The sequence below is a fragment of the Stigmatopora argus genome, chromosome 4 (genome assembly GCF_051989625.1).
Source record: "Stigmatopora argus isolate UIUO_Sarg chromosome 4, RoL_Sarg_1.0, whole genome shotgun sequence".
In the NCBI taxonomy this organism is placed as follows: Eukaryota; Metazoa; Chordata; class Actinopteri; order Syngnathiformes; family Syngnathidae; genus Stigmatopora; species Stigmatopora argus.
Genome location: NC_135390.1, coordinates 10,946,091 through 10,963,290, shown reverse-complemented (window position 1 = coordinate 10,963,290; position 17,200 = coordinate 10,946,091). Strand labels below are relative to the sequence as shown.

The 17,200-nt window shown below is 40.1% G+C and overlaps 1 protein-coding gene and 1 long non-coding RNA gene across 3 annotated transcripts in view; one reads left to right on the top strand and one right to left on the bottom strand.

Annotated features, from left to right (window-relative positions):
- efna3b (ephrin-A3b) overlaps positions 1–13,799 on the bottom strand; it is a 56,861-nt gene extending 43,062 nt beyond the window's left edge. The window contains exons 1-2 of one of the 2 annotated variants that reach the window (XM_077599542.1): positions 13,005–13,799; positions 12,613–12,831 (exon numbers count right to left, since the gene is read on the bottom strand). In XM_077599542.1, the coding sequence (XP_077455668.1) occupies positions 12,613–12,722 (110 nt within the window). In that variant the 5' untranslated portion in view covers positions 12,723–12,831; positions 13,005–13,799. Of the gene's footprint in view, positions 1–12,612; positions 12,832–12,936 lie in introns of both variants that reach the window. The other variant, XM_077599541.1, reaches the window with a different exon arrangement.
- LOC144073579 (uncharacterized) lies at positions 13,396–16,977 on the top strand. Its single transcript, XR_013300107.1, has 2 exons — positions 13,396–13,548; positions 16,285–16,977. It is a non-coding gene; the product is annotated as an uncharacterized LOC144073579 (long non-coding RNA).
- The last annotated feature ends 223 nt before the right edge of the window (positions 16,978–17,200 follow it).

The window sequence follows — 17,200 nt, the reverse complement described above, 5'->3', positions numbered from 1 at the left end:
CTGGGGAGCTTTTACTCCGCTAACCCCTTCCCCCCATGCACATATATCTTTCAAACGCACACAGAACCACAACCTCGCACTTCCCCAGTCAGCACAGGACATAGGAAGTGGTAAATTCTCATTCATATGCCGTCTTCCTAAGGCAAACGCTTGCACATTTCCACGCCTGGAAGCACGGGGGACGGTGTGGGTGTTTGCACTTAGCCCACCATCGCTCAGTTCTACAGCTGCTTATATTTACACAGGAAAGAAATCAAACCAAATGATACTACACGGTGCATGGACATACATGGATGCACACAGCTGGTTGTACAGGTGGGGCGTTGCGGGTGGGCTAATGTTTTATATACTGATATAATGTACATCTGTTGCATTTGCATCACATTCAATGTTGCATATCAGTAGATTTGGTAAGCGTTTCATAGTGCATGTGCTATTTTGGCTCACTCACACAGTTATTTATTTCACAGGAGTGAGACCTCATTTATTCACAATCCATCTATGGCAAAATATATTATTTCAATTTATAGCCCGCAACGGATATGCGCATGCCACATTATGGATTCTGACTGGATCATTTTTCTTTCCACTCATAAATAAAAAAATAAAAAAATGAAGGTCAGTGAATAGATAAATCTTATTTTTTGAGACATTGCATTCATAAATAGTCCAAGGACAAACACACAATTCACAAAATATAACAAAAGACATGATTTTATCATTCCAAACATTAATCCAGCACCCCTTTAGCCAGAAAATCTTGATAGTTTCACAATAAAGCATCTAAACGTATAAGACTGACAATTATGGACGATGCGCAGATACCAGTTTTGAAAATATTTGTCATGAATGTTGTATGGGTAAGGTAAATTATAATATTTAGTACGGTTTAAGACATGACGTTTTTTTTAATGGGGAAAAGATGGGTTGCTAAGCAATCACTTGTTTAAAATACATATATCTACACATCACATAAGAAATGTGACTTCCAAAACCACTAAAATTCATCACATTGAAAACAAACCCAAACAGTAAGCCACCTGTTGCTAGGCAGAATTTGTGATCCCATTCATGTTGAAATTCAAAGCTTGCTGACTGTGCTACTTGAATGGCAATTTACAGGATGACTGACACTAATAACCATTATTGGTTTATTCTACTTCCTGGAAGATGGATGTTCAATGACAGAATTGCGGAGTCGGTTACAAGATTAGTAGGGTATTAAATCGTATGATAAGATGTTATGTTTTAATTAGGTATGTCCTAATCAATTTTTTTGCACTTTATTTCATTTCCCCTGATTTTCTAAAGCAATGAGTCACCACTGAATTAATGCTACCTTCAGGGTTGCAATTTGTAGTTCTACCGGCCACAGTTTGAGTCCCTTGGTGTACAAAATGGAAAGTGTTTTTAGTAGACATGGAAATTTAGTTCCCGTAAATCATCTGGGTGCCCTTGAGAAAGGAACCACCCTGATACCCCTGTGCAAGAGAGCCCTCTCAGTCTGGCATCTCTACCCACATGCCTGCATTTGTTTTGTGCATCATATAACTATCTAGGAAAGTGTGTTGATTAAAGAAAAAAGGGGGCATTAAGTAATTTACTGTATGCAAGTCAATTTCCACAGTGACTCCAACAAATGTACACGTGTGGAAATTTCAATGTTTTGCTGAAGTGCAGCTGGATTTATCGATTCCAGGTCGGGAACTTTAATTCCTCATAAACAAGCAGGAAGGAATCAGTGAAATGCACCGAGGAGAGACTTGAACGTCGCACAATGATCCAAAGGAAAGTGGGGAAGAAGCGATACAGAGAAGTCAACAGGGAGGCTGAAAAGGGGAAGAAAAAAGTGCGTGTGAGTGTGCGTAGGATGTCAGTGACACCAAGGCTCACACAACCAGTCAGTGAGAGCAGAAGCTAAAGAAGCAAACTGAGACAATGCCAAAGCACGCTTGAGGGCCAAGATGATGTCAAGTTTTGTATAAATGTTTTGTTTATAATTACACATCACTTAATAGTCATATTCATACACCGAGCTCCCATGTAACTAGCATTTCAGGCCTGCCACCCTGGTTTTGGCAATGTATTTGACTCATTCAAACCCTACGGTGAAACAAGGTCATAATTCACTTAGCCATACCCCAATTTCCGTATAATTACCAGTCCGTTCAGCTAGGAGGAGAAAAAGAAGAAAAAAAAGAACGCTCAGACAGACACATTAACTCTGTGATGTGCGTCATTACGGAGATGAGAGCGGTTAAAAAGCTTTCAGCACTGGTCTCTTTGTGACAGCTTAAATGGATAAAACCTCAATTAAAGACATTGGGTTTCTTCGTGGGTGGAATCGGCATAGTGCGCGTTTGTTGACTTGAGGACCTTAATTGCCCTCATAATAAAGTGTCTCTCCTGACTGTTCTTTTTTTCATCTACTGACTCCATTTACCACTTAAAAACATATACAGATGCCACCCGGGATGTACCCGTCTGGTGAGACCATGGAGAACGACTTTTGGACCACCATTCGATGTCTCAGGAGGTGAAAGCGGTACTCCATCAACACAGTCTGGGGTGGGGATGGGGTGCTGCTGACCTCGACTCGGAATGTTGTGAATCGATGGGCCGAATACTTTGAAGACCTCCTCAACTCCACCCACATGCCCTCCCATGAGGAAGCAGGTCCTGACCACTCTGAGTGGTGTCTATGCATTGGTTTTATCACAAAAGTATCTTTAAAAATCCTCTAGATGGTTTCAGTTGAGACCAGGTTGTTCATATTAGTTTCCAATGGAAATTTCCATATTGACCAGCAGCCATAGTGGAAATTTACAGACGGAACCATACCATATTAAGTGCCATTAAGTTGCATCTCTGGCTGGCCGTGTGGGTTGAATGACTACGTGTATGTACCTCCGGAGAGAATGTTTTTATTGTTGTCACTAGGCTTTATTAATATAATTCCAGTTGTGTCTGTTGTGAGCAGAGCCAGCATAAGGCTACAAACGAGAGGAGAGCTGCCATCATTAGCCTGCATGCCACAAACATGCCATAGGCACAGCTGTTGTGTGCAGAGGCTCAAAGAGCAGCGACTTGAAACACATGTCGCACACATACATCCGCACGTATTATATATATTTATACATGGATAAAAGCAGCTTGTAAACAACACAGCCTTGTTATTGCCACCTGATTACGCCACTAAAACTCAGCATCAGTTCAACAAGTGTGTGCGTGCGTGGGTTGTTTGCTTCCGGGCTTTGGCTGAGGGATTTGTTCTCTCTGGAAAATCTGTTTAAATTTAACACTTAGGTGGGGAAAATTCATTTTTTTTAAATAACAAAGGGGAAAGGAGAGGTGGTCAGTTTTCAATTTGGCTGTCAGGGGAGGAAAAATAATGGGTATTTATTAGCTTGAGGCTATGTCGTTTTAAATGACATGTATTTGCAGTTAGCAGTGCTAGTGACAGCATCTAATAAAAGTGGTGGTACCTTTTTCAGTGGCATTTAAAAAATGCACTACATGTCTTTTCCAGCAAGCTCTGATTCGACTAAAACCATATTGTCTGCCTTTTCATCCCCTCAGGAGTCGCTACAGCAAAGCAGTCGATCCGCATGATAGATTTTTCACAAGTTTTACGCCGGATGCCGTTCCTGACACAACCCACAACGCCGGGAATCGAACCAAGACTACCAACACAGCAGCGGGGGACTACCGATTCACCAACCAGGTACTAAAGCTGCATTGTCTCATTCCAGTAAAATGTCTCTTACAGCAAACATTTAAAAACAAGCAATCCGCATGGATGTTTATGAAAGGCTTTACACACAAAAAATATTTTTCCCTGTCAACGCTCCAAAAATTAAACTTTTAAGTGACACACCTTATAGAGGGTGATTGAAAAATTACTCCCTATTCATGTTTTCGTATTTTCTCTTTTTTTGTATGTATGTTTGATCATGTATGGGAATTGCACTCGTGCTTGTTTTCCTTTCTCATTGGTTGTCGTGTTTCACATTTAAAAAGCCTTATAAACACGGTTGGACATAGCACTACAAAAAAATAAAAAATGATAAATAAGAATTTTAGAATGGGGGTGTTACTTTTCAATCACCTTGCATACAAAGTGCATTTTTTTACATATGTGTTAGTCCTTATATACTAGCTACACCTTAATACTTTAAGTACGTATAGCAAACTGCTTCCTCACAAGCCGTTTGCAACCTTGTAATGGAATATGCCGAGACCTTTCTATCTCTAAACCCAGATCGTCTGTGTCAGTAAAAATCTCTGCTCACACAAAATCTCAGAAATATAAATTAAATGCCTCCCTCCTACATCCACATTTTGTAGGGCAGCTAACTTTGTTGGAAAAGTTAGCTGTAGGTCCTTTGCCCGCTGTAATGTCCATAAATGAATGCTTGGGTGGTTTTGAACCAAACATTCCCAGAGACTGACTCCAAAATTTTACAGAACTTGAAGGTCCCAGAGGAGCTTTTATACTGAAGCCAAGTTTCTGACTACAGCTTTGTCGAAAAATTGCCAGGTTTGATCATATACGGCTCTATGAGGTCCTTAAATCAGTCACTTGTTCTCAATTGTCATCCAATCAACTTGCAAATCCAGCTTTAATGGGCTTTACATTATTTAAACCTTCTGAGCCAACGTTTGAGTTCAAAGCAATCACAGTTAACATTGGACATCAATACTTCATTTTCACTGGAGTGCTTCTGATGAGTTTCTCATCAGCACAGGAGGAAATGAAACAGCCAATTAAGACAAAGTAGAGTTGGATTTTTATGGCTTTTCCTATTATGCACATCAATTTGAGTGTTCTACGAGTAATTGTGTAATATAAGACTTGGTTAAGGTACATTTATTATCTGGGATGCAAGCACCGTACAAGGAGGATTGAACTGGGATTGTATGCATGCTATATTAGTTCGAAAAAATTAAAAAAACTTGAACACTATTTTTTTTTCTACATAGCCATTAATTTATACTCAAAATCTATTTTAAGTCAACTGCATTTTAATTTTTTTCATTAATTTAACCAATTGTACAGTGACATGAATTAAACATGGGATCGGTTTGCCTTGACACTTGGTAGTATAAAAACATATTAAGCATACTATACACATACAATACTAAAAGGGTTTTGATAAGGGACGGGGTTGTTGTTTTTTTTTGTGCCTTTTCCTGAAAGGACTTCCTCCATTTAAGGTGTCAGATATGGGTCACCAGTAATAGTGTTCTTAAGATTTTGTTTCTTTTTTTCATGCCATTACAGTAAATATTTTCCTGAGTGTGGGAAAATGTCATTTTTGTGTCAATGTAGCCTTAAAGCCATTCTTTTTCTAAACCTCTAATCCTGTTAGGGTCATGGAGGCAGTTGATTTAGTGAGAAAGGCGGGGTAGTGGGACTTATCACCTGTCAATCACGGGACTAACAAAGAATAGAGAATGCTGCGCAGCAATACTTTCTCGAATGTTTCACTACTTCAAATAATATATTGTTGTTTTATTGACATATGCCAGTTTGTAGGCAGACTGAAATATGAAGTTGGACTTTTTCACTGGCACCACATCTTTAATTCACTACATTTTTTGGTGGCATTTATATTATGTGGTATGCTTTGAGATTTTACAAATGAATATGTGGCTTGGCTAGATAAAGACGCTAAGGTTTTTTTTTTACACAAACTGACACAATAGAAGTTCACCCAAACTTTTGTATAAGCCTCCCTCTAGATACAGCAATGAAATGGCTTTCTTGTTTGGTTATAATTTGATGACAAAGGGCAAATTTACCACTGCTCTCTTTGGGCGTAAACTTGGGAAGCTGAGACGCTAATGACTTTCTTTCCCCCCTTTCCTTTACTGGCATCCAAAAAAGCAACAAAGTGTATTTACTGCACACAGAGCAAAGAAGACCACTGTGTCTTATTATGCCAACAGTGGCCATCCATCACACAGGTGTGTTCCCTATTGTCTCTAATTAATGGCGCCCGGGTGCAAGTGTCTGCAGCACGGCAGGCAAAAAGAAAAAAGAAAAGAAAATGAAAACCTCTAACACTTTACTACTGTAAACCAACAGGCAACTCACTGCATCGCATGCTACAAGGCCTTATTATTTTGACTAATGACCATTCGCATGGCTGGATCTATATAACTGCTATGATGATTGCGGAGCTTGTGCATACAGAGTAACTATCTGACATCTAGCAACAGTGCAAAAAGTACATGATGGATGGCTTGTACATACTAATCACGCTGAAAAATACAGACGCCATTAGATAGTATGAGTAATAGTCTTCCTTGTGCACATATTCATAAATGTAAATGTTGTCACGCTAAGTGGGGCTGGGAGACAGATTGTTTGCACTCCTGTCAGGAGGCCGCTTGATTGGCTTGTTTAATGTCTAAGGTACATTTCTCTCCAAACACACACATCAAGGCTACTGTATTAAATAGAGAGTGGGAATGACTGGGTGCATTTGTGAAACATGATCTGCATTATTATCATGATCCTTAAGCTCTTTGCTATGATTAAAGAATAACTAAATCATCGTTCCATAGGAAAGGTTACATCAGTCAGTTAGCTTGGCACATCCATCTTCAAATGATTGTCCTCATTGCGATACCCTAGCCGACTAGATAAGAGGCAGAATACCCCTAGGACTGGTTGTTGGTTAGTCACAGGCAGAGGTGTGTAAAATCAACAAAAATAATATCAAATCACTGTCAAATCCATAGTGTTTATGATGGATTCGTGAAATACAGTCACTGCGACAGTATCCCAGGCAGAAGTATCTCACACGAACCAAAACACAGAAACTACACAACCAATAACATTTATATAGGCAAACGCAAAAGTAGTAAGCAAAAGGCAACTCAATGTCATGCATTAAACAAAAATTCTCTAGTAAAAGTAAAACATATGTTGCATTAAAACTAGTGGGAGTAGAACATTTTTTTCCAGATGTTACTCAATTGAATGTCACATAGAAAATGCAACTCTAACCTACCAAACTCAAGTCTTCAATTAAGAGAATGTGGGATGAAACCAAAGCAGCAGAGAAAACAGATGCAAACATGGGAAGAGATGTTCCAGTGGGAATTCTAAAGGAAATCTTATGATAACCACCATACTAGGTAGTGGATACATAAATCTACACTAGTCAACCACTTATAAACCAGCACTAGAGCAAGTCCTCCAGCTTCACTTGTGTTAAGGAATACAATTTGGACACCGTAAATTACACTTTTTTTGAAAATGACAAACACTTGGACATACCGTCCCCACTTTAGTGGCAGCACTTCTGAAAACGAATCTGGAATTTGAGCACATCAAGACCCTGCCACAGAAAGTCTGTGACAGAATTGTGTAAGTTTTGTAAAGTAAGGTGGCAATGACATAATTTGAATTTGTAGCAAAATATTAAACAATAGTTTGACAGTGATTCGCTCACTCTAACTCACCCACATATAACACATGCCTTCCTTGTATAAGAAGTTAGTACTTGTGTTCCACAAGTAGTAATACCCAGCACAATTATAGCACCATTTATTTTAATGAGACAGAAACTATTGCCGGAAAATACAACTAAAAAGTGTGTGTGAGCAACACAATAAAAAGCACTATACAAAATAAAAGAGTATTGACCAACAGTGGTGTTATGAAGAACGTATTTTTTGCTTAGGCATGTGAACAAAAAAATTGAGATATGAGCACTGCATGGTAGCAGTGGAGTCAATTTATCTCACCTCTGGAAAGATTTGTGATAGGGCGGGATGATGGAACCCACTTGCAGGGAAGCCAGTCGGAAAAAGGGATGGAGGAGGTTTTTCTCAAATGTTCTTTAAGAATCATAAACGTGTTTACCAAAATAAAACTCCAAGACAAAAAGTAACAACTAAAGGAGCAAAAAAAATAACTTACTGGGTGAAACAAGGGCATGAGGAGATACTAGGGACAATGAACTGAACTTAAACAAGCAATCTGACAAGGAGAAGACAATGATAAAGGGTTTAAATAAGGGGATAAAGGGGAACAGGTGGGTGACATGAGAGGCATGGTGGACGACACAAGAGGGGAGATCACAAAAAGTGAATGAAATCAAAGTGTGATCACACAGGGAGAATAATACCAAGAAAATTAGAAATAAATACATAGACAAAGAACCTAAACCTAACAACCTCGCGATCTATAATAGCAACTAGGGAACAAATCTTTAAATGTACTTCAAACTGTTTAATTATTTACAATGGCAATCACTAAATGTACAAATTAGGACAGTGATATAGATGACTATTATCTCTTTTAAAAACACACCATTTTTTTCAAAGATATGTTTGAATAAGTGTATTTTGAGTATGACATGGGCGAAATTAAAGTCATCTCACAAGGCACCACTGTTTTATTATACGGTCCACACATGGTTTTGAAACGTTGGTCCTTCTACAAGATGAAATCCATCGAGCTTGTATATGTGTGACATGAAAAATATGGAAACAAAGGATTCATTTCTAACACAGCTAAATTAAGAGATATTACCAAATAGCCGGTATGCAAATTAGAAAGCTGCTCCATTATTAGATCTCACACTCATAAACACACATCACACACACCCATTCACACTGGTGGCTAATTGCCAGGTGGTGGAAGATAATGTGCGATTTAATGAATTGATGGATTTGTTTTTGTTGCAGTCACCCACCAGTGAACAGCAACATCTGTAACAGCCGACAACCAACTTACACACGTATGCTGGCGCACACAAGCCATCTAACTAACACATTGCGCCTAGGGACAATATCGGCGAGTGACTGATAGGGTGTGAGCTAATGCAAGAAATGTAGCATATTGCTGGATGTGAATGAGAGTTGTATCTATTTATGAGGCTGCTAATCCTCAGCAACAGTCGGTCTCATGAGGTTGATGAGAAAGCTCAGAGGGGGTCAGAATGTGGATGAGGAGCCTGCAGCTTTTACAGTGTGTTTACCGCGCCGACTGACAGCTACACCGCGGTTTATTATTGGCCTTTGAAACCTCCACGCCGCACTGCCAAGTGAGAGAAACTCTGGAGAGTCCACAGCGCCGCTGGCGAGACACACGCATGCCAACAAGAACCTTTACAACAAGTGGGTGGTGCAGTGTCAAGAGCACATATACGAACACTACGAGCGCTGTTTTATGAAAGAGTAGATGACAGTTAAACTGCACTTTCATGGCCACCCTCACTGTGTACTGGACATTGCCACTGTAATGCAGGAGAAACGCAAAAGAAAGACAAGAAGATCAGCGACGTGGCGGGTCTACTGAGACGCAATGTTCTTTAATTAAGCACAGTCGTTTACTGAAAGACACACAGCGAATGAGGCTACGCCGCTGGGAGGAAGATTGGCAGAGACTTCAGGAATCAGGAGGGTCAGGTTACAGATTAAGCTGCTCTCTGATAACCTTTGTCTGTGAGCTAAATCGTACACGCAGCAAAGAAAGACACCTAATTACATCGAACTTACTCCAAAAAGACCTTTTCAAGACATTCACTATAAAATCTTTCAGTGTGTTTGAATATTTCCTAAAGAATTAAATGAAGGTTGAAAAGTATTCAAGGCCACTGCCCTTGGAAAAATAAAATATGCTGCGTGTTTGTCTGCCGTTCTGATATTTTTGTTTAAACAAGAATGCAACCAATAAGGATATTTCATATAGTAACCACTAGTCAAGCAAATATTTGTTTCTTAGGTCCTAACCAATGGGACTTTTGGGGGAGTATAGTGACTCTTAAATGGAAGGTATAGATTTAAAACAGTACAGTAGTGCCTGTATATGCAGGTCACTTTGCTAATGAGTTTCTCAAGGAGCCATTGTACAGTAGCTAATATAATTGTGGCTTAATGAGGAGCTTCTGTGTATGTCCCCGTATGACTGGCTTATTCTGCCTCATGTTGGCTCTACCGTGCACACCAAAAGAAGCAGCACAATATTTGTTAAAATGAAGTACATATAACAAAAATACCGGTTAATGTGTTAATAGTTAGAAGGGATGTAGTAGTGATGCAAAAATCAACAACAGTCTAAATGAATTGTGCCTATGAAATTATGATCACAATCTTGCAGCTTCCTATTTTTACCCAAGAAAATAAAATCAGAAGAAAAAAAATCTTATAACAAATAATTTCTTAAGCTATACATTTTCAGTTATCAAAAGAGTATTTTTCCATATAAACAGCACATGACCAGATTGACGTATACTTTCTGGGTAGGAATCTGGTGAACATTAAGTGACTGAAGATTTATAAGAACCGCTAGGACAACGCCTTTAGGAGATTTACAAATATGCACTGCAAGTAAATGATACTTATTTCTTGAGAAACATAAGTGGCATCAATCTGGGGATAGAGGATTTGTATTCTTAGGCAGACAACATATTCGGTTAATAATTGTGACACCCTCAAGGCCATGTTCATTTTCCAAATTCCGAAACTTCCTGTTGTAAAACTAAAATTGCTGGTTGTTACGACTGGTCTAAACGCATGAGTTTTCATGTTGTTTACATCTTTAATAAGCACACTCATAAAAACTGACACATGCAGTTAATCTCTTTGTTTTAGGGGCCCAATAAAAGAAAAGAAAAAAACTGAGGAGGTAAAAACAATATTCAACTAAAAATGAAAGATGGGACATGTTCCTCACAAAGGCAGATGGGAGGAGAAGATAATTTGTGTATGTAACTTTGTATTCTCTGTGACCTTGCCAAGAGAACTCCAGTATCTTGTTACGGTGTCAAATTTTACTTTTCATTTCTTACGATAAGAAAATGTATGTCTTGAGTCTCCAACTCACAAGGTTAGAACGGGAACAAAAAAACCTGACTAAAATGAGCAGCTGGATCATTTAAATGGAGAAGGAAAGAGGGGTGAGCGGATTAGCAGGGCAACAAAAAGGACAACGGAGGGAGTGTAGACATGAGCAGGAGGATTTAAAATGTGGAGAGTGAGGAAGGGGAGATTGAACAGTGACACTGCTACAGCACAATGGGGTCAACGTGAAGAAGCACTCCTAATTGAACCAGATAGAGACGACACTAACAGAGACTGTTGCTGGATGTTCTGTTCCTGCATGGGTGAGCGTGGCTGATGGTGAAGGAAAAAATATGGGAACGACTAAAAGTCTGTGTGCAAGTGAAATGGTCCATAAGAAGTACATTAACAGTCTGTTTTAAAAGAAAAAAGTGGGGGGGACTCCAATAAAAAAAAAAGAAATGGAATATTGTAGAGAACTACTATACTATATGTCAGGCAAGACAACATCTAGATTTTCTCAGGTATTCCAAAAAGATGAAAAGAGAAAATGACAAATTAGAAACCACTAGGCTAGGAGTGGATAGTGTTATTCTAAGGGTTTAAATCAATGTTCTACTATTGGGAGCTTCGGATTTCTTTTGATATTCCCACAATTCAAATGGATGATCTGCTCTCTCGTACTATGGCCAAATATGAAACGAATACCATTAAGCTATAAAAAGCTAGGTCGTTTCAACCATGTGACAGCATGCGGCAGCTCAGTAAACCTCATAGGGTTAACTCTGGGTGTGTGCTCCTTTTTCATTGGATATCTGTGGCATCTCACTTAAAAGAAGGAATGCTGCCAAACAAGGCATGCAAAATTAGAAAACGTCACCCTGCAGTTGTGTTTTCTACATTTTACTATTTAAAGAGGGAGTTGTTTTTTTCATCATATTTAAAACACCCTTGGTGAGTTGGCAGTAGTACAAAAGATGCAAAAAAATTCTTAAGCTTCCAATTGGATATACACGGAAACCACACAACCACAGAAAACCACCCAATCAGAGGCAGAGGCATGACTTACGAGGTGGCAATCATTGGTGCCCTTGCATGCACACTCATCGCGGGCACACCACTATGACCTCACGTTAAACCAAAGAGCAGACCATAAACATTTAGTGTTGGGGTAACGCTCCAAAATGAGTAATGTAGTTTACTGGTGTGGCAAAGTAACGGGTCATAGCGAAGTCATGTAAAAATAAAAATAAAAAATACACCTCATATGCAGTGGAGAGATTCTTCTTCTTCTTTTCATTAACAGATCTTATTAATCTTACTGTCAGCTCATAATAAATGTGATGTTTAAAAAAAAATCCTTTAACTTTTTTTTTACACCAAAATAGTTTAAAAACTATCAGATTTCAAAAAAGGTTTAGTCTTTATAACTTTATTTTTTTACACTCAGGACAGTTTATGCCAAAATTAACATTCCTCTACGATTGTTAAAGGTTTTATTGTGGCACCAGTTGAACCTTTTTGATTTCAACTTTTTTAAACCATAAATGTCCCTCTGTATATTGCATGGACTGTGTTCTAAATCAAGCTGGAATGCATATACATACACGCACACAGAATATCTGCAGCAGATGCAGTGGATGAATAACTATGAATCCAAAGTATCCCACGGGATACAATAAAGAAAGAGCAGGGCAAAAAAATGCACATTTCTCCTTTCTAAAAAGGATGACAATAAATAACCCTGCCTTCCCTACACACACACGCATGCACGCACGCGCGCAAACCATAGAAGGCAAACGATCTTACTGTATGTTGGAGCTGTTCCAATAAATGGAATGCCTGCTGATGGACCCCTGGAGCGGGCTGGCCCAGGTGAGAGTCGTTAGCACCCAAAGAGACAGCGGTACCAGAGCCATGCTCTCGGTTCCACCCTCTCCTCAGTGTTTTTTTGCAGTCTCTCTCACTTTCTTCCTTCAGATGCTTTCAGCCCACCAAAGATTGCGACTCAAACATCCCAGCTAACGCCTGTTAGACAAGAGTGCAAAACAATGCATTCATTGGCTGCCAAATGACTCTGCGCTTCGTTTAAAAGTCTCGTAAAAAAAGAACTAAAAGTCAATTGTGACGCACCAATTCATAAAGCTCTCCTCCACCGTAGTAGAAATGTTGAATTTTAAAAGCTTTTTTCACTCGCTCACCGGGAGCTGCTGCTGCTGCTGCTGTGTCCGCCAGAGGAGCGCAGGTGGCCGGGGACGCTCAATTGGGGAAGTCGCTCTTCCTCCGGGCGTGGAGCGCTCCAGTAAACAAGGCAAAAGAGTTCATGCGGACTACAGGCACTGTTTTTAAAATTATATATATTTTTGTTTTAAAAAAAAGTCCACGTCAATCAAGTTTTTTGTTTTTTTTTAACGTGATGCTGTTTTCCTCCCATTAATAAAAAGCAGCATAACTATTGATCGTAGCCTCGATCCGATAAGCATCGCCCCTTCCAATGAGCACGCCTGCCTCCAGCTCCTCTCCTCCGCGCGTCTCTTTCCTTTTCGGCAGCCAGCGGTCGCCCGCTTCTTCGGCCCCGCCCACCAAGGCAAACGTCACAGGCGCAGTCCTCCAACGTGGTGGCGCAAGCACATCGGGAATCGCCTGGCTGCCACTTCCAAGTTCATGTCAGCCACTCCACCCATCATCTGCCAGATGCGTTTGACTGCAGCCAGAGGACACATCTGGAGACCATTTTTTCCCCCGGTATGGACACGCCCCCTACTACTCTGCACACTCGGGCATTCACAAGCATGCGCACATGCTTAGATGAAGCGGAAACACAGCCTGCGAATGTGGACGTTTTAATAATGCAGTGGTACCTTGATTTACGAGTTTAAATCAATGTGTGACGAAGCACTAATCTATCCTATGAATTTTAACATTGAAACGAATGAAAATATCACCCTTATGTGCTAGACCAGTGGTGGGCAAACTCTTCCAACCCATAAAGAGGCCACCTTTTCACCAATCTAGTGTCCTGCTAGTGCAATCAGTGGATTGCAGTCAGGTGCTTCTTGTTTTCTGCAGAATTCTCATTGGTCAAAGTGCCTTTGCTGGATTGGTTGCAACAAAAACCTGCACCCACAGTGGCCCCGGAGGACTGGTTTGCTCACTCCTGTTCTAGACAGACATAAAACACATTTGGGTTTTAATGAAGCATCACTTCATTGTATAAAACACTATAAAAGAGGATATAACAGTATATTCGACCCAATTGTATTTATAGACTGGTTAAAAGAACTACCTGTAGTGTTGTGGAGGAATTTTCAAACAACTGAAGAGAATCATACAGTTGCTATAGTGATTATTAATCTCAGTTACATTTATACACTACTTTACGCAATGTTTGCAGAAACATTGCTGTACATAAAAAAATAAAGACCAACAACATTGTTAGTTTTCCCCCCCCTATTCTTTTCCCTTTGCTTAACTTGTCCATGTGAATACCCATTGATTTCCCCTGTTGTTGCCCACCCCTTGTGTCACCGACCTGTGTCGGATTGTCCCATCAAGCCCTGTCTGTCCTTAGGTCTAAACAAATCCTTAGTCACAGTGTTGAAAATGCAATAAATTTAAAAGAGCATAAGAACAATAAAAACTCAAATACAATGTGTGTGTGTGAAGGGTGGAGTCATTCTGAAAAATCCATTCTACGGAAAGTTACTGGTGGGAGGTCAATCAAAGTTGTGTGCTCTCTCTCTCTGGTGCTTGAGTTAAAAGAGATAAGCAGCATATTGAAGCAGCTGGAGATACTGGTGGGTGGATGGATATGCTCTATATAATTCAGGAACCAACCAGTTATGAATGCTAGTTGAGGATAATGAAGAACGAACTGTGGAGTGTGATAATATAACAGGAGAATGGACATGAGAATCAATGAGGTCTGAATGTTAAAAAAAAATTGAAACAGATATGAATGCCAGCGTGAATGGTTGTCCATCTTCTTGTGCCCTGCAATTCGCTGTCCACAAACTCACGGTGTCCCCTGCCTGGTGCCCGTATTTAGCTGGGATAGGATCTAGCACTCCCATGACCCTTGTGAGGATAAGCTTTACAGAAAATGAATGAAGTTACTCGCGTTGACAAGAAACTTTATGAAAGTTGGTAAAACAATCATATCAACAAAAGGCTCAGGGTCTCCTTTTTTTCTCGCAAAATATTGCTAGGTTTTGATAAAATAGTTTTGTATTATCAACTAGTCTCAAGGCATGATTTGCTGTTTACCCTAGTGTATTAAAGCCCACATTCTATGATTTTAACTCATGTATTTTTTTATTTTGTTTTTAATCATCTAAAGTCACTATGTCCAACTAAGTATGTTCCCAAAACCTCAAGGATTTCAAATAGGCACACCACCTTTCTTATGTTCTTGGAACCATTTGCAAAATGTTGTGTTTTCTGAAGCTACATCCTGGGGAAATGACTGACATACATATTGAACCATTCAGGTAGTGTAATTCTCAAGGCAAAAGATTGACTTACCGTTTAAACCATTTGTGTGACAGTTTGACGTTGCCACAGCAACTTTCAGCATATCACCTTACACTCACTGAAACAGTACTTTCCCTTGCCTTGTATTGTATTTTGCCAAAAGTATTTTGTTTATCATATAAAGTTTTGTTGGTTTTTGGCCTCTAAAAAGTTCCCTTTCGACAACAATGCAATTTTCATTTATTTTCCAAGCCGCTTTTCTCCCCGGCAAAAACAAAAAGTATGTGGGGTACACCCTGAATGGATAGTCAGCCAATCGCAGGGCACAGTGAGATGAACAACCATCAACACTCAATGTAGAGTTTAACCAGCCTACCATTCATGTTTTTTCGGATGTAGGAGGAAAACGAATTACCCGTAGAAACCCTCCCAGGCCTGGGGAGAACATTCAAACGCCACAGCGGAAGGTTGGAACCCACCGGGATTTAACCCTCGATCTCCGAACTGCGAGGCAGACGTGCTAACCCCTCCAACACCATGCTGTCACAATATCATATATTTATGTTAAACAATTTGAATCACTGTAATATGTGGGCTTAAACTGCATACGTTGCAATGGCTAAAAATAACAATAATAGTACTTTTTAGAAATAGAACCCCAGGCTAATTTCTTTACTGCACTTTGATGTTGCACATTACGGTGCCTCTTGCTGGAGCCAAGTATTCCAGAGGCGGTACTTGGTGTAAAAGGCTTGTGAACCCGTTATCTAGGCTAATCTCTTCAAGGCTCATCATTGTTTACAAACTCACTTTTGTGTTCTCTAAACTCCGCCTCTATCTAGACCCTCTCTATCCTTGTAGGTCGCTGAGGGGCTAGATGGAAGCTTCACCAAATGGGTTTCCAAAATGATATATACCATGTGTCTAAATGGCTGCCCCACAAGGTTAGAATGAACCAACCCGAGCGATTCCTTCACTTACCGTTCCTGTCCGTCGTGTCTCCCACAGGTGCTCGGGTGTCGTGACAGCGAAGACGACGGCATGATTCAAATCACTTCCACTGCCTGACCTCCGCTGCCCTCCACTGTCAATTCTCTGCTCATTCATTACTGTCTTCACTTTGTCACCCCGCCTGTATATCCCCTAGTTAGACATTAATGCACTCTATCTTGCCTACCGAGACCTGGTAAAAGCTTCAGTAATTAGCCTCCCCTCCCTTCGTGCACAGCGGATGTCTATGAGAGGGAGAGGTCAGATGTGGATAGAGGCAGGAGTGGGCAAAAATAAAAGTTGGGTTTTTGTGTCGCCTGCTGGGATAAAGAAAAGACAATGATTTATTGGAAGGAAAAGAAAGGAACAAAAGAAGAAAGAATGAAACGCCATGGGGGAATCCCACTGTCTACAATGCAAACTTTCTTCACGCTGTCATTCCTACTAGCTCTGCTCTTTTGCCTCTGCCAGCTTTGTCTCTGGTGGTCTGCCTGTCCTACCTCCCTCCACTTCCACACTCCTTTTTTTAATGGGGGCTCCTCTCATCCGCTCATGCCATTATTGCATGTCTACATGGAGCATGATCGACAAACCACCAAAAGGTTTAAATATTTCATCACCATGTGATGGTAGTGGCAGAGTTGTGGGATTAACTTGGATTATCTGTGGAATTCTATAGCCCCTAGCCTAACATAAAGAAAATTGTGATTTTTTTTTTTAAAAGGCCAAGGGGTTACGCCCATTTAAACTGGTAGGAAAAGCAGTCCCCTGCAGGACATGGGAGAAGAGGGTTTTTTTTCAGCATAAAATAATAATTCTTCCACGTGTGTCGATTTATCTACAGCTCTTAATCTTTTTTATTTTATTTTTTTATTACCACGATTTGTGCCACCAGCTTGAAATGTATAGAATTATTCATTCACTAGCCCAAGCG